General features: G+C 35.8%; 1 protein-coding gene across 2 annotated transcripts in view; it reads left to right on the top strand.

Annotated features, from left to right (window-relative positions):
* The window catches only part of RIMS1 (regulating synaptic membrane exocytosis 1), an 831266-nt gene that overhangs the window by 502937 nt on the left and 310178 nt on the right, over window positions 1-18151 (top strand). For both annotated transcript variants that reach the window (XM_053710432.1, XM_053710433.1), the window contains 2 exons: window positions 1245-1325; window positions 3568-3657. In XM_053710432.1, the coding sequence (XP_053566407.1) occupies window positions 1245-1325; window positions 3568-3657 (171 nt within the window). The remainder of the gene's footprint in view (window positions 1-1244; window positions 1326-3567; window positions 3658-18151) is intronic.

Here is an 18151-nt window from a genome sequence, read left to right on the forward strand (position 1 = left end):
TACTGCTTTATAAATTTACCCTGTCAGGTATGTTGAATAGCATTTTAATTTTATTTGCATATCAGCTGTTATTGGCTGTAAACAATTTAAGAATTATTTAATATACTGACCTGGAACCATTTAATTGTAAGTTTAAGTTATGCATACTTTATAGTCTGAGTTAATTGGTTCAAGAATTTCCTATTGAGTTAATGTGACTTCTTAAATTCATATTTTTGTTGTTGTGTTTTTTTTGAGGGGGTTTGTTTGTTTTTTTGCTAAAGTCTGTGAATATATTATAACATGATAAGGCATACCTCAGTAAATATGTTCCATTGAATTCCTTTTTAGTGTAGGGAACTCTTCACTGATGAAATAGATTTAACCTTAATCAATTTAACTCATGCTTGTATACAAAAGTTAGTGTTATATAAACTGTATACATTTTCCATATATATATATATATATATATATATATATATATTATATATATATATATATATATATATATATACCTGTATATATAAATAACATTTTCCATATTGCTTTACTTTGAGCATAAGAATTAAAGCTTTCAAATGTAAAAAAATGGAAGGACAAGATAGAGTACATTGTAATAGAGAACTCCTGAATTTTACCACCTTAATTCCCAATATTATATTCCAGCTTCACCTCTTATACCATATTTGCTGGATGCTATCAAAAAAACTTGATTTCTAATGGTTAAAGGTAGCCCTACCGTCCTTACTAACTTCATTATAGCTCCATTAATGTTTGTCATTTATTGGTAAATATACTGTAGGTTATGAAATCTAAGTGCTTTTTTTAAATCCCCACAGGGCTAATTGTATACATGTATCACCATAACAATGCCATCAGGCATATTGACACCAGTTGTCTGTAGTGCCTCATTCTATGATAAAGCCAATACACATTGCCAACAAGCCAACATCATTCCATCACACGCAATTCCATCTGTTGCTGATGGAAGTGCTACTCCTCTAGATCGCTCCCACATAGCAAGAATATATCTTTTTGTGCATTTATCATTTTGGTGATAGACATGCCTTACCAACAATATCTGTATAATACACAACATTTTACAGAGCTTATGTATTATATGTTTAAATAAACTGTACACAAAGTAATCAATTAACAAATATAAAAACCACTCAGCTCTGTAAAAGTTGTATATTTGTGCTTGGTTTTGCTGAAGTATTATTGCATTCTTTCTTTGTGTTCTCTTGTGTCCTGACATACACAAGAAATACTGTTAGGCACAGTAAAACTTTGCCACCCAAGATGCCTTTGCTAGAATATGGTTCTCATTGGAAACTTTACTACAGGTAAGAATGATGTTGTGAAGTCTATTGCTAGTTATGTTGTCTGTGTTTTTGCAATAAGGCATCTACCAAGAAAAAACAACCAACCTGTGGTGAAACGTGTAATTGTATAGAACTGTTTTGTTACCCTTGTTGCTTTATGAATATCGTGCGCTGTATGTACTGTATATTTGTCGTTTAACTTATTATTTTGTTTTTTTGTTTTTATGCCAGTTTAAAATTCTGGTTTTCTATATTTGTATATTTAACAGGTCCCTTCAATTACTTTTACAGAGAAATATATAAGCTTGGTCGACATGTTATAGTTTTTTTTATTTATTAAATAAAATAGGTAACACAATGAACTTAAGTTAGTTTACTTTTTAACATTATATACAAAATAATTGAAAGAAAAAAAACAGCTTGTGAAAATTATTGAATGGTCCTGTAACATTACTATATGTTTTTTAAAGTTATTTACACCTAAAATTGATATGCATATATTATCTGTTGTATGAGAATAAGAAGAAAAACAAGCAAAATAGGTCAAATATAAAACACTGGACTAAATGTAAGGAAATAAAATGGTATTGATGTTGACAGTAAGTTACTTGTTTTGCTAATGGTGCATATAATGTACACTGTATTATTTGTACAGAATAATATTAATATGTTCTTTTTGTATCATTTATCATATATTCTAATGGATATACCCTCACAGTAGATGTTCTTTCTCTTCTGTTAGGTAGCTTTTCATCTTAACATTTTTTTATTATTTTTTTATTCAGACACAATACATGAGATTCAGATTCAATACATGCTTTATTTATATGTTGTTGTGCTGTCTATCAAGCTTTACCATCACTGTTTAATCATTTTCAACAAATTCAAGTCAATAAACACTGCATATTCTTTTTTTTTTTTCTTTTTTTTAAGTTTAAAATAGTAAGCAAAGTTCAAGATTATTTATTAAGATAATATTATTAAGTTAATTTATTTTTATTTATGAATCCAAAATAAATACATGTTGGCATAGTTATTTACTTGCCAAGATATACTAAGGCCTCAAAGTTACATTTCTGCTAATTCATAGGGGCATATTTATTAAAGTGCGAGCAGACATGATACGATGTAGCGTATCATGTCTGCTGCACATCGATAGATGAACTGCTTGTGCAATACCGCCCCCTGCAGATTCGCAGCCAATCGGCCGCTAGCAGGGGGTGTCAATCAACCTGATCGGATTCGATCTGGTTGATTTCTGTCCGCTGCCTCAAAGCAGGCAGACAAATTATGGAGCAGGCATCAAAAAGGGGCATCAAGCTCCATTCGAAGCTTGATAATTCTGCCCCATAGAGTCAATTCCTTTGAGGCATCTGTTTTCTGTTTTTATACAGTTTTATGTCTACCTAAAAATAGTGTTTTTCTGCAAAATAATATTATAAGATCTATAAGTATTTATCTCTTAGTATACATTTTCTTTTACTTATTTTTATATTAATAAAGATAGCTTCCCAATTATTAAATAACTACGCTCTAAATTCTTATAGATAAACCTTTACAAAACTAGAAATTTGCAGATGTTTTTCTGCAAGAATATTCTATTTACAGCTTTTTTTCAGCAACCTTCAACTACTGGGAATTTCTAAAAACAGGAGATATTAAATGGATACTAAACCCATTTTTATTCTTTCATTATTCAGATAGAGCATAGAATTTAAAGCAACTTTCTAATTTACTCCTGTTATCAATTTTTCTTTGTTCTCTTGCTATCTTTATTTAAAAAGCATGAATATAAAGCTTAGAAGCCAGGCCATTTTAGGTTCAGCACCCTGGATAGCTCTTGCTTATTGGTGGCTAAATTTAGCAAACCAATAAGCAAGCATAACCAAGGTTCTGAACCAAACATGGGCCGGCTCCTAAGCTTTACATTCATGCTTTTTAAATAAATATAGCAAGAGAACGAATTAAAATTGATAATATGACTAAATTAGAAAATTGCTTAAAATTGCATGCAGTATCTGAATCATTAAATAAAAAATGTGGGTTTAGTATCCCTTTAAGCTATATAAGTTGCTAATTTCCAGTACAGAGTGCAGCTATGTTTCTGGCTAACATGAACTGCGTCTTTAGATTTTACATCTAATGCAAAAGAAAACATTACTTTTTATGGGTTTATAATCTAACATTGTATCCCTCTCTTTGTTTTTGTTTCTTTTCTACTCTTCTTTCTCATCTACCATTGGATGCAATGCACTGGCACTAGTGAACTACAGCCCTCCCTTGACAGGGCTAGGAGTGCTAGTACCAACTGCTTGAGACCAGATACTAGTTTTCATTCACCAGAACGAGAAAGGTATAAAACAAAGACTTATTCATTATTGTTCTGTGATAGTGTTTTTTATTTATTTATTTTAATCACTTACATGTCATTCAGTGTATACACTTTTCTGTTTGCTTATTCTGTGTCATTGTGTGTGTCTTATTGCTCATATGCTTTTTATCCATCACTGCTTAAAGCAGGGTTCAGCAACCTTGGCACCCCACATTTCCCATGATGCTAAGGCACTCTTAAGGCTGTCTGAGCATCATGGGAAATGTAGTTCCAAAACATCTGGGGTGCCAAGGTTGCTGACCCCTGACTTAAATGATCATTTGCCCTAAAGTATTAGGACATTTAGGAGTGTTTGGTTAAAATAATTTCAATAAAAATAAACTTTAGTACTATAAAGAGTCTTCCATTATGAACATGGTAAGTTAAAATAAAAAAAAATCTTAAAATTGTTCTGCATTTGCAGCTGGTAACTTGATAAGAAAACTAATATTCTAAATAAAATTATTGGCTAATACATTATTCATAGATGCTTTAAGATAATTTGATTTTGTATGTTTAAATTTTCATTTCAAGATAGAGATCTTATGATAAAGAGGTGAAAATGGTGTGGGATAAGCGCTCCAGCTAAGTAGAGCCAACCAGATTATTATGAAAAATAAAATGAAATAACAAGAGGAACTAATGATAATAAAAGAGAATTTTTATAGTGATTTAAGTAGATAACTAGTTAATGCATACAGAATATGTTAGCATATACTCAATTACATAAGATGCTGGCATCAGTAACAATCAAACATATTAATCATATTAAAAACAGAGAAATACAGCCGATATAAAATTTCTAAAAGGTTCCCTGAGTGTTTCTTAAAAATATATACGAATATGAATAAACTTGATAAAGGTAAGTGACTCTTAGCACAGTGAAATTGGCTCGGCTAAATGTTACCAGTATTATTTTTAAGCAATGGAATATTTGGTCACAGTATTCAGTGGAGGCGTCTGATCTGTTCAGCCGTTAGGAGTAACTGTGAGTGATGGATCGGGAGGTGTGACGTCACGTCACCTGACTATTGTATTCCTCCAATCTCTGTGATATGCTTAAACACAACAAGTTTGAAATTTGTATCCAATTCTCAATTGTAACAAAGTATACTTGTTTATGTGATGGTTAGTATCAATACTTGCAAGTGTCCAATGTCCGAAGAATCTGTCCAATTTTGAAAAAAACGGTTTGTTTTATCCGCAGCTCTGAATCCTATGGAGTGTTGATCCGTTTGGTTTTATGTCCGTTCTGAAATGTGAAACTTGTCCTTATCCGAAGAAGCTCCTAAGCACTTGGTTTTTAGTGTATATTAGGGCTATGATGGGAGCAAAGGAAGAAACAAGGGGGCACACAGGAATTATTCATACATCGATCTCAGTGTTGATTCAAGGAGATAGAAATGAACCTGTTTTTGTGCCAGTAAAACAATTTAGCAGTTCAATAGCCTTAGTATATGATCAAGATGATCTTGATAAAGGCAGCTAACACTGCCGAAACGCGTAGATTTGCTTACTCCTGTCAATTCAGAATTTTATTACTGGTAGTGTTACACTCCACAGGTTCATCCCTATCTCTATGATTAATATAGAGGGAGGACATATGAGTAATTCCTGTGTGTAACCAATTATATACTAAGGCTATTGAACTGCTAAATTGTTTTACTGGCACAAAAACAGGTTCATTTCTATCTCCTTGAATCAACACTGAGATCGATGTATGAATAATTCCTGTGTGCCCCCTTGTTTCTTCCTTTGCTCCCATCATAGCCCTAATATACACTAAAAACCAAGTGCTTAGGAGCTTCTTCGGATAAGGACAAGTTTCACATTTCAGAACGGACATAAAACCAAACGGATCAACACTCCATAGGATTCAGAGCTGCGGATAAAACAAACCGTTTTTTTCAAAATTGGACAGATTCTTCGGACATTGGACACTTGCAAGTATTGATACTAACCATCACATAAACAAGTATACTTTGTTACAATTGAGAATTGGATACAAATTTCAAACTTGTTGTGTTTAAGCATATCACAGAGATTGGAGGAATACAATAGTCAGGTGACGTGACGTCACACCTCCCGATCCATCACTCACAGTTACTCCTAACGGCTGAACAGATCAGACGCCTCCACTGAATACTGTGACCAAATATTCCATTGCTTAAAAATAATACTGGTAACATTTAGCCGAGCCAATTTCACTGTGCTAAGAGTCACTTACCTTTATCAAGTTTATTCATATTCGTATATATTTTTAAGAAACACTCAGGGAACCTTTTAGAAATTTTATATCGGCTGTATTTCTCTGTTTTTAATATGATTAATATGTTTGATTGTTACTGATGCCGGCATCTTATGTAATTGAGTATATGCTAACATATTCTGTATGCATTAACTAGTTATCTACTTAAATCACTATAAAAATTCTCTTTTATTATCATTAGTTCCTCTTGTTATTTCATTTTATTTTTCATAATAATCTGGTTGGCTCTACTTAGCTGGAGCGCTTATCCCACACCATTTTCACCTCTTTATCGTATAGTCTGTAATTGGAGATTTTATCAGACCATATTAGGGATTCAAGCACAGAAACCTTTTCCTGATTAGCACTCACACCACCCTTTGTTTGTTTGTTTATTAAGATAGAGATCTTATGCCCAAAACATCCTAGAATATATTATCAACAAGTCCTGGTCCATTAAGCTCTATTTTATTTGTTTTGAATTTGTAGTTAATTTGTGAACATGTATATTAGTATCACTTGTGCAAATATGATGCTGATATATTAATATCATCATTGCTATTGCACTTGACTAGGCTATGATCAGAACCAGTGTTGAGGACATACATTATATTTAACAGCAGATTTGTTTTCCTTACACAAAGTCCACGCTATTAATCTATTTCTAGGCAAATGCAGAATCATATTGGATACAGTTTTAACAATTAAGTTGTCTAACCACTGGAACAATCTTCTGCTTTTCAAAGTTTAAACATTTACACATTCCAGTGTAACTATTGGGCTATTTTACATTTTTGGACTAGCTAAAGAGGCTAGGCAAAAGAGGGACATCTAGCCTACTATATAGTCCTATCAAGTAAAATAGTTATAGTAGCAGGTAAATCAGGGTGCTCAACCTTGGTGCTTCAGAGGTTTTGGAACTAAATTTCCCATGATGCTCAGACACTGAGCATCAGCTGGCTGAGCATCATGGGAAATGTAGCTCCAAAACCTCTGGAGCACCAAGATTGAGCACCACTGAGTTAAAGGGACCGTCTGTTGTAAAATTGGTTTCCAAAGACTTGTTATACCACTTGCAGAGTATAAAATATGAGAAATTGCTCTAACCAAATGGACAACGTATCACGAAATGTTCAATCATGAGATTACAAGAGCAATTTCCAAATGTTTCTTGAATTCAGGAGTGGACTGATGAGTCAGACCTGGACAGAGGGCTGCTTAGCCTCACAGTGTGTTAAAAGATCTAGCACTGCGGTTGTGACTGTGAGGGAAGAGGTGGCAGTAGGAAGGCAAATTTTAGTGTGGGACAGTTGTGCTAGTGGTTATGAGCTGAGGCTATCAGCAGATCAGGAGCTAGTGCAGCACTGACTGCTGCGCTAGCAGCCACTAAGCAGATAAGGGTGGGTAGAGTGGTTGCCCTGTCCCTAAAATGAGTGCCCTGTGTCTGGATAGGAAATATGTTGCTCTGGGGGCCCTATTGTATGGGGTCTGGTCCTGGAGGGTGGGGGCCCTGGGGGAGAGTCTGTGGCTGTCCTAGGAAGTTGGTGATGCTGGAGGGGGCAAGGCAAACAGGTGGTAGGTTGAGGAAGGGTTATAGGAGGTGGTGTGGGGCATAAGGTCCAGGGTGAGGGGCCATTCCCTAATTTTTGGTCAGGCCCTGATTGGTCTTGGTCTTCCCCTGCTTGAATTACTGTGCTCAGTTGTATGTACATGTGCAGTTTGTGACACAACATAATATACATTTAAAGTGTGTTTTTGTGCCATTTTTATTTTTATTTGTTGATTTTATGGCACTGAAAATATATGCAATACAGATTTCAACCTGTTATAAACTGCCTATGTAACCTAACTCATATCAAACAATTTGCCTAGTTTAAAAAAGGATATCCCATAAGTAAATTTAGTTAATTTAATTTTACTTTTTATTTTTAAGCTTAAAGGGACATAATACTCATATGCTAAATCACTTGAAACTGATGGAGCATAACTGTAAGAATCTCTATGTAAAAAAGGAAGATATTTTACCTCACAATTTCCTCAGCTCAGCAGAGTAAGTTCTGTGTAAAAAGTTATACTCAGCTGCTCCCAGCTGCAGGTAAAAAAAAATAAAAAAAAATGAAGAAATGAACAGCAGCCAATCAGCATCAACAGTGCTGAGGTCATTAACTCTTACTGTGATCTCATGAGATTTCACTTAACTCTCATGAGATTTCATAGTAAACTTCCTTAAACTGAATAGGGAAATAAGATGAGTGTGCATGAAAGCTCACTCCCTTACTGATTTGCTGCTTAGACGTCCTTTACAATGGGATGTGGCTACTGAGGAACTTTTGAGGTAAAATAGCTTTCATTTTTACATAGAGACGTTCAGGTGATATTTTCTAGTCAGCTTTTTACAGCTATGCTGCATCACTTTCAAGTGTTTCAACATTTGGGTATCATGGCCCTTTAAAGGGACATGCAACCCAAATATTTTCTTTCATGATTTAGGTAGAACTTTCCAGTTTACTTCTATTATCAAATTTGCTTCATTATCTTGGTATCATTTGTTGAAGGAGCAGGAATGCACTACTGGTTTCTAACTAAACACATGGGGGAGCCAATGACAATGGGTATATATATGCAGTCATCAATCATCAGCTAGAACCTAGGGTCTTTGCTGCTCCTGAGCTTACCTAGACAAACCTTTCAACAAAGGATAACACGAGAAGGAAGCAAATTAAATAATAGAAGTAAACTGGAAAGTTGTTTAAAGGTGCATGCTCTTTTTGAATCATGAAAGAAAAAATTGTGGGTTTCATGTCACTTTAAGTGGTTGTACATTTATTGTAAAGCTAAAACTAACTACACAACGTTGATGCTATAGGAAAGTCTTATAATGACATTTCTGTAACTCTGTTCAATGTTTTCATACCAAATAAATAAACAAACAGAAAAATCTTAGTACAGCTCTTAAATGAGATTGTAATAATCATTTTTACACCACTAGTAATAGAGGAGTGTGCAACTACAAGTCAGTATGTAGTAAAAGAAATAAAGAATGGTTCTAGCAGTCTTTAAAACAATGTCGAATTAGGAATGCTACATGGGGGATTTCTAAACACTCTCTTCACTGAGATTTGAAATTTCACTAGTAATTCTGTGCAGTATTATGCTGATTCAGTTTAAATTACATTATATTAAATGTTCAAGAAAGAGAGTCAACAAAAAGTTGTAAAATTCAACACTTATATTAGACTGTATTTATTATGTCTCAAGCCACTCTGCTATTTTTAACTACTATGGTTAATTTTAGTGATTGATCGCATGACTTTCTCTCTAAATGAACTAAAATTTTTATTAATTAATAAGGGATTTTAGTAGCATGTCTCATAATTGAACACTTTGATAAAGCATTTATGGTCCATATAAAATACTTAGGGCCAGATTACAAGTTGAGCGCAAAATATCGCTTCTGCGAAAGCGATGCTTGCGCTCAACTGAGTAATACTAGCTCATGCAAATGTGCGCAAGTACTACAAAGTGAGGTGCAATGCGAACACAACCTCATGTTCGCATTGCACGGAAGCATTGCACTCACAAGAGCGTGCTTCCAAAGGCTCCAATGGCAGCCTCGTGCTCATGCCGTCAGACAGAACTAGCGCAGCAAAGGGGGTAAGTCGTGCAGCGATGGGCAGCAAATATAAATACATATATATATATGAATATATACATATATATTTATGTGATAATATGTGTATATACACATGATAACACACAAATATATATCTATATAAGTATATACATATATATTTACAGACATAACACAGTCCCCATAGACCGCAATGTAAAGGCACTTTTTAGTGCAGTTTCTTTTTCTAACACCCACATCCCCACTTTTAACCCCTTATAACTGTTTTTTCCAGTTACATTTTTAGAAAATAAAGATGCTTTTTTTTTTTTGTTAAACTAAAACACACCACTTTATTTTTGGGGCAATTGTGGGACATTTTGAAAATTAACCAGAGATCTGATCTCTGGTAAATTTTCGGAGTGCTATTTGCTATCACGAGCGCACGGTAGCAATAACAGGCCACTTGTAATGGCTGGTTATTTATCTCGCTCCCGTAAACGGGCGAATGTTCCTGTTTGCTGGTGTGCGATAAATTAGCGCTCAACTTGTAATCTAACCCTTAGTGTTATAAATATTTTAAGACTGATTAGGCTCAATATGAACCATTGAAATCAGTCATAAATGCAAATTAATCTTGATATTAATATTCACATTTTATGTATATTACTCATATATCTATACTTATTACATTACCAGTTCTGTTGTTGGTATTTCCAGTTCTCTTTTTGGTATTTCCTAATAAACAGAATGCATGGGGTAATAGATATATGTATTTTTACAGCACTTATATTTTCTTTTGTAAGAGAAGAATTTAGAAAATTATGCCCCTATCTGTTAACCTAGATTTTTTTAGGTTTCTATATTAGTTATATTTACATTCAGGATATGTTACAAATAGACTGTCATGGGATGTGGTCAGCATAGTGAGACCACAGGAAAAAGAGTATCGAGCAGCAAGTCTGGTATCAGAGGAAGTGTAGGGAAGGGGCAATCAACATGGTTGGGGTGTGGAAAAGAACCAGTGATCTGGCAAATCTGGAAACCCTCCAAAACACTCAAGTAGACCTGATCTGTAGCACAGACATATGAGTCAGAGTGCCAGGAACTATGAGTAAAAATGACTCACAAACTCAATAAATATAGCTTATTTAAACTAATGACAATAAAAACCATGTGTATGTGCAGTAATATATATATAACACCCCTTATTTCACTAAATGTGCAATAAAACAGTAAAAACTTCCCCTTCTTAGGTGTGGTTAGTCAGGAGCCAGGATATGTAGCACAGAAGAACAGTTACTGGTCAGCATCCTGGTGGTCATTTAGCTATTAGGAGCAAGCATGAGACGTCAGGCCTAATTGATCTGCTACTCAATACTTATTTGGGAGGGACAGTAGCCAATCAGATTTATGTCTACTATCTTTGTAGTTTAGCATTGAGTTGGTTTGGCTTTGCTATCACTCAACATACACATATGGGAGACAGGTAGCTTGAGGAGCTTATCCTTTCAGAAAATTGTAACTCCTTTGTTCCTTGTACTAGTAAATTAATGGAATCAACTCTCTCACCTTACCCTTTGATTAAAGTCTATTACTTACAATATCAAAGTTGATCATCCACTCCTTATACTCCCTAAGAATCCCTGTTATAGATTCACCTCTTGGAGAAAAAGTTGGACAGTGTAGATTCTTTCACATATTTTAACAGTAAAGCTGTCTGTTCTTCCTCTTGCTGAGATATCTTGTTTACTTGTGCTGAGTCATGAAGGACACTTGGTAAAACTAGACTGGCCAACACCATTAAAAGTCTGAGGGTTTACAGTTAAAGTGAGGTTTCTGGCAATTTATTAATGCTTGCAGTTCCTTTCTGTCTTGATAGGATCTGAAAACCTTAGAGGGATTCATGTGTGGGGGGACTGCAAATGCCAGGATATACTTGCTGACAAACTCACAACAAACTTGGTTTGGCAGGGAGAGGTTCCAAGCTTAATGCCTTTTATACAAAAAGAGACAAGCGCTCAACCTGGGAAATAAGATTAGCATTATCATCAGGCTCTAAATGAGGACAGAGCGCTAGGGTATTACTTCCCAAAGGGAAAAGGGGGCTCCCCACTCTTCCTCCCATCATCACTGGGGTATTTATCTAGCCTTCCATCTGTCTATCTCTTAGGACTCTATTTCATCTGCAGCTCTGACACAATTGTTATCATGCCACTTTCAAAAGACACAAACCAACAAAATTATATATAAAATAGAATATAAAAACTCTGAATTAAACAAGAATTTTATTTTAAAGCATATACAAAACAAAATGGTAACAATGGCTGTTGCATCAGTTAAAAATGAGAATTCACACTATCACTCCAACCTTGATCATTTTATTTTTGACAAAATCAATAATCAGAAATTATTTAAGCAAAGAAGGTCTGTTTATTAGGAGATATAAATAATTTCACATGGGAAACTATAAATAACTACACATTGGGCTAGCTTCATAGGCTGTTGAGGGACCTCATTGATAAAGTGAGATAAAGGGGCCCATTTAGCAAGCTCCGTAGGGAGCTTGTGGGCCTGTGTTTCTGGCGAGTCTTCAGACTTGCCAGAAACACAAGTTATGGAGATGCTGTCTAAAGACCGCTGCTCCATAACCCTGTCCGCCTGCTCTGAACAGGCGGACAGGAATCGCCAGAAATCAACCCGATCGAATACGATCGGGTTGATTGACACCCCCTGCTGGCGGCCGATTGGCCGCGAGTCTGCAGGGGGCAGCGTTGCACCAGCAGCTCTTGTGAGCTGCTGGTGCAATGCTGAATACGGAGAGCATATTGCTCTCCGCATTCAGCGAGGTCTTGCAGACCTGATCCGCAGTGTCGGATCAGGTCCGCAAGACCTTTCTTAAATAGGGGCCCATGTCTGAAATGTATTAAGCCTCACTGCACCTATCTTTACTTTGATAGGTATCAATGCCATTACCATCTATAGTTGTGTTGTGTCCCAATACATGATATTTTACACAATAAACAAGAAGCACAAGCAGTGCAACATGGGTTTTGTAATTGTAAAATATTCACATGTCCGTCTAATTACAGTAAAGTAGTCTCCCTGCATAGAACGAAAACTGGCTCAGAAACCTTGTAAACATGAAGGAGTGGCTGACCTGGGCTGTATGGGGCATTCTAGAGGCATGGTTTAGGGTTTCTTTGGCCAAAATCGCATTAAAGCATGTGAAATTAATAAAGGCTATATTGTCCCCGTGAAGTATTTCTTCTTGTGGTTAATTCTTGCTATTTCAATGCTGAATTTTTTGTATTTGTTTTTCTTTTATATCTATTTAACTTTTTAAAGTTTTCTTTTGTGCATATATTGATAGTCTGTTTTCAACAAAATATACCAAGAGAACAAAGCAAATAATAATAGAATTAAATTGGGTTTCATATATGGTTGCGAGATAGAAGTAGCACCATTGGTTAGTTGATCTCACAATTTTCTCCCCTAATGAAAGGTGGTTATAAATGTTTATAAATTCTACAATTTTTGAGCAGAAAAATTGTCACCAAGTTCTTAATTTCACAGAGTTTATTAAATCTAGGGCCTAATTAATGAGTACAAAATAACACCCATATGAATATATAGTTTGCAGACTAAATAACAATATTCACCATTGATGTATATCCATGTCCGAGTAGCAGCAAAGTTCTCCTCTGTGTAAGGCATTTGTTTTATAAAAGATGATGCACCCTGGGTGGGCATCATCCCAAAGTACAAGTTATTGCTATGTCCGGCACAGACTAGTAAGTATTTTCTGATTTATCATGTTTATCTCATGTTTATCATATTTATGAGGGATATTGGTGAATACCCTAAAATACATGGTGGTATATGGTGGTCTTTCACACTTTTCTCATCACAATCTTGCACAGTTAGTAAATCTTTGTAAGTATTTGAGTGACCAGTAGAACTACTGGATCATTTTTATTTTCCTAGGGATTAGGTTTATTTTTTTTATTTTTGATAATTTGGTTTATTATTTTATGTAATGTTAGACTTTTTATTTTTTTGTAATCTTGGATTCATTTAATCTTATTTTTTTTATTTTTAAGTAATGTTAGCTTTTTTATTTTAATTGTAATTTAGTATTTTTTAATTTAGGTAATTGGTGTTAATTTAGGGGGTGTTAGATTTGGGGGCCTAGTAATTTAATTAGTTATTTGCATTGTGGGGGTTTGGCGGGTTAGGGGTTAATAAATTTATTGGGATTATTGTGTTGTGTGGGTTTGACGGATTAGGGGTTAATAGTTTTATTAGGTTTATTGTGATGTGGGTTAATGGCGGATTAGGGGTTTATACATTTATTAGGATTATTGCGATGTGGGTGAATGGTGGATTAGGGGTTAATATATGTATTAGGTAGATTGCGATGTGGGTGAATGGCGGATTCGGAGTTAATACATTTATTAGGTAGTTTGCGATGTTGGGGTTGGCAGATTTAGGGGTTATTACATTTATTATTAGTTCCGATATGGGGGTGGTGGCGGATATAAGGGTTTTACATGTCGGGTTTATTTTTGGGAGGTGGGTTAGATTTTTACGGGAGATTTAACTTTTTTTTTTTTCTTAGGCGCCGGCAGTTTCTAAAGTGCCGTAAGTCACTGGCAACTCCAGAAATTTGTATTTACGCACATTTCTGGACATTGTTAGTTTATCTGACTTACGGCACTTTATGAACTGTCGGCACCGTATATGTGATTCCCTCTCTCCCCTCTCTTTTGCGCTCTCCCCCTATCTTTTTCTCTCTCTCTCTCTCCCCCCTTTCCCCCCTCTCTCCCCCTTTTCCCCCCTCTCTTTTGCGCTCTCTCTCCCCTCTCTTTTTCTCTCTCTGCCCTCTATTTTGCTCTCTCTCTCTCCCCTTCCCCCCCTCTCTTTTGCTGTCTCTCTCCCTCTCTTTTGCTCTCTCAATCCCCCCTATTTTGCTCTCCCTCCCCCCTTTCTTTTGCTGTCTCTCTCCCTCTCTTTTGCTCTATCCCCCCTCTTTTGAGACCTCTCGAGTCTGCTCCCGGCCCCGCTACGTCTGTAGCGGGGCCACGTCACGCCCAGCCCACGTCACGCCCAGCCCCGCCCTTGTCGTGTCCAGCCCGTCCATTTCACGCCCGGCTGGCCGCCCCCGCCCCCTTCATGCCCTGTTGGCCCAGTCAGGTCACTCAGTCTGTTGAAGGCCAGGTGTGTTTGTCCTCGCGCAATCTCTACTGCGCATGACAGCTTTGGACAAACACACTTGGCCTTTTATATTATAGGATATGTATCTTGTTTTCATTTCTTAAAGGGCCATGATACCCACATTTTTTCTTTCATGATTTAGAAAGAGAATGCATTTTTAAACATCTTTCTAATTTTACTTCTATTATATAATTTGTTTTATTCTCTTGATATTCTTTGCTGAAAAGCATATCTAGATATGATCAGCAGCTGCTGATTGGTTGCTGCACATAGAAGTCTCATGTGATTGGCTCACCCATGTGCATTGCTTTTTCTTCAAATAAGGATATCTCAAAAATGAAGCAAAATAAATAATAGAAGTAAATTGTAATGTTGTTTAAATTTGTATGTTCTATCAGAATCATGAAAGAAAGATTTGGGGTTTAGTGGCCCTTTAATGTCTGAAATTTGTTTGTTTGCCCCTAGTTGTTTGTTTAACATTTTATTTAATTTCAAATAATTTTAACTGTTAAATTATTAAGACTTTAAATTAATTTTAACTAATTGTTTTACTAATTGATTTTTGACCTAATATCCTGTGTTTAATTTCAGTCAATAAGGATGGTTAGCCACTTGCTCCATATTATAAAATACCATATTTGATTATCCATGCTCTAGAATATTAAAAGGACAGTAAAATCAAAATAAAACTTTTATGATTCAGATAGACCAAGTTTTCAAGTTCCTTCTATTTAATTTGCTTTGCCTTCGTGGCCATTGTTGAAAAGAATACCTAGGTAGCCATTATTGAAAAGAATACCTAGGTAGGCTCAGGAGCAGCAATGCACTACTGGGAGCTAGTTGCTGATTGGTGGCCACATTTATATGACTTTTTTCTTTGGCTCACCTGATGTCTCTGGCTAGCTGCCAGCAGAGCTGTCCCTTCAACAAAGGATACCAAGACAATGAATGAAACTTGATTATAAAAGTAAAGTGGAAAGTTGTATGCTCTGAATCATGGCAGAAAAAAAAATGTTTCTTTAAAGACCCTAAATTTGGATAACTAGCATGATGCTGATGTACTCAAAATATTGACCAAAAATTGTATTTTCCACTAGTGGTTAATGAAGAATTAAAGAGACATTACATTTTTCTGATTTTTTTTTTACTGATACATAAAACATATTCAGCATTAAATGCTGTGTTTTTCTGTTCAGCCTTACAGAATGCCAAATGAGTGCTGGCAATGTCATTTAGATGACTAGAAACAATGCTTACTACAGTATGACCTTTGTATGCCTTATGTTATGTGACAAAGCCAGGGACATACAGAGAGAAGCAGAATATTTTCAAAAAAAAATGGGAGGATATCTAAGGCTCTGTTCATGTCCCTTTAAATGGCACCCCAAAGATTTAATGGTATCTTTAATGGAAGAGTTAGGTTAACTCTGCCATGATGTTAAAAGAATCACTATTCTCTTTGGGATTATTTCACATTCATCATCACTACCCAATAGAAGTCCTAAATGCTTCTACTCAAGTTTTTGCATATTTCAAATAGCTAAGGCCTAGATTTGGAGTTTGGCGGTAGCCGTGAAAACCAGCGTTAGAGGCTCCTAAAGCTGGTTTTAGGCTACCTCCGGTATTTGGAGTCTGTCAAAAAAGGGTCTAACGCTCACTTTTCAGCCGCGACTTTTCCATACCGCAGATCCCCTTACGTCAATTGCGTATCCTATCTTTTCAATGTGATTTTTCTCCGGTATTTAGAGTCGTGTCTGAAGTGAGCGTTAGAATTCTAACGACAAAACTCCAGCCACAGAAAAAAGTCAGTAGTTAAGAGCTTTCTGGGCTAACGCCGGTTCATAAAGCTCTTAACTACTGTACTCAAAAGTACACTAACACCCATAAACTACCTATGTACCCCTAAACCGAGGCCCCCCCCACATCGCCGCCACTCGATTAAATTTTTTTAACCTCTAATCTGCCGACCGCCACCTACGTTATCCTTATGTAACCCTAATCTACTGCCCCTAACACCGCCGACCCCTATATTATATTTATTAACCACTAATCTGCCCCCCTCAACGTCGCCTCCACCTGCCTACACTTATTAACCCCTAATCTTCCGAACGGACCTGAGCGCTACTATAATAAAGTTATTAACCCCTAATCCGCCTCACTAACCCTATAATAAATAGTATTAACCCCTAATCTGCCCTCCCTAACATCGCCGACACCTAACTTCAATTATTAACCCCTAATCTGCCGACTGGAGCTCACCGCTATTCTAATAAATGTATTAACCCCTAAAGCTAAGTCTAACCCTAACACCCCCCTAAATTAAATATAATTTAAATCTAACGAAATTAATTAACTCTTCTTAAATAAATTATTCCTATTTAAAGCTAAATACTTACCTGTAAAATAAATCCTAATATAGCTACAATATAAATTATAATGATATTATAGCTATTTTAGGATTTATATTTATTTTACAGGTAACTTTGTATTTATTTTAACCAGGTACAATAGCTATTAAATAGTTAAGAACTATTTAATAGCTAAAATAGTTAAAATAATTACAAATTTACCTGTAAAATAAATCCTAACCTAAGTTACAATTAAACCTAACACTAGACTATCAATAAATTAATTAAATAAAATACCTACAATTACCTACAATTAAACCTAACACTACACTATCAATACATTAATTAAATACAATATCTACAAATAAATACAATGAAATAAACTAACTAAAGTACAAAAAATAAAAAAGAACTAAGTTACAAAAAATAAAAAAATATTTACAAACATTAGAAATATATTACAACAATTTTAAACTAATTACACCTACTCTAAGCCCCCTAATAAAATAACAAAGCCCCCCAAAATAAAAAAATGCCCTACCCTATTCTAAATTACTAAAGTTCAAAGCTCTTTTACCTTGCCAGCCCTGAACAGGGCCCTTTGCGGGGCATGCCCCAAGAAGTTCAGCTCTTTTGCCTGTAAAAAAAACATACAATACCCCCCCCCCAACATTACAACCCACCACCCACATACCCCTAATCTAACCCAAACCCCCCTTAAATAAACCTAACACTAAGCCCCTGAAGATCTTCCTACCTTATCTTCACCTAACCAGGTATCACCGATCCGTCCTGGCTCCAAAATCTTCATCCAAGCCCAAGCGGGGGCTAGACATCCATCATCCGACGGCTGAAGAAGTCCAGAAGAGGGTCCAAAGTCTTCATCCTATCCGGGAAGAAGAGTAGATCCGGACCGGCAACCATCTTCTTCAAAGCGGCATCTTCTATCTTCATCCGATGAGGACCAGCTCCATCTTGAAGACCTCCATCGCGGATCCATCCTTCTTCTCCGACGACTAGACGACGAATGACGGTTCCTTTAAATGACGTCAT

Source organism: Bombina bombina, chromosome 4, assembly GCF_027579735.1.
Source record: "Bombina bombina isolate aBomBom1 chromosome 4, aBomBom1.pri, whole genome shotgun sequence".
Classification (NCBI taxonomy): domain Eukaryota; kingdom Metazoa; phylum Chordata; class Amphibia; order Anura; family Bombinatoridae; genus Bombina; species Bombina bombina.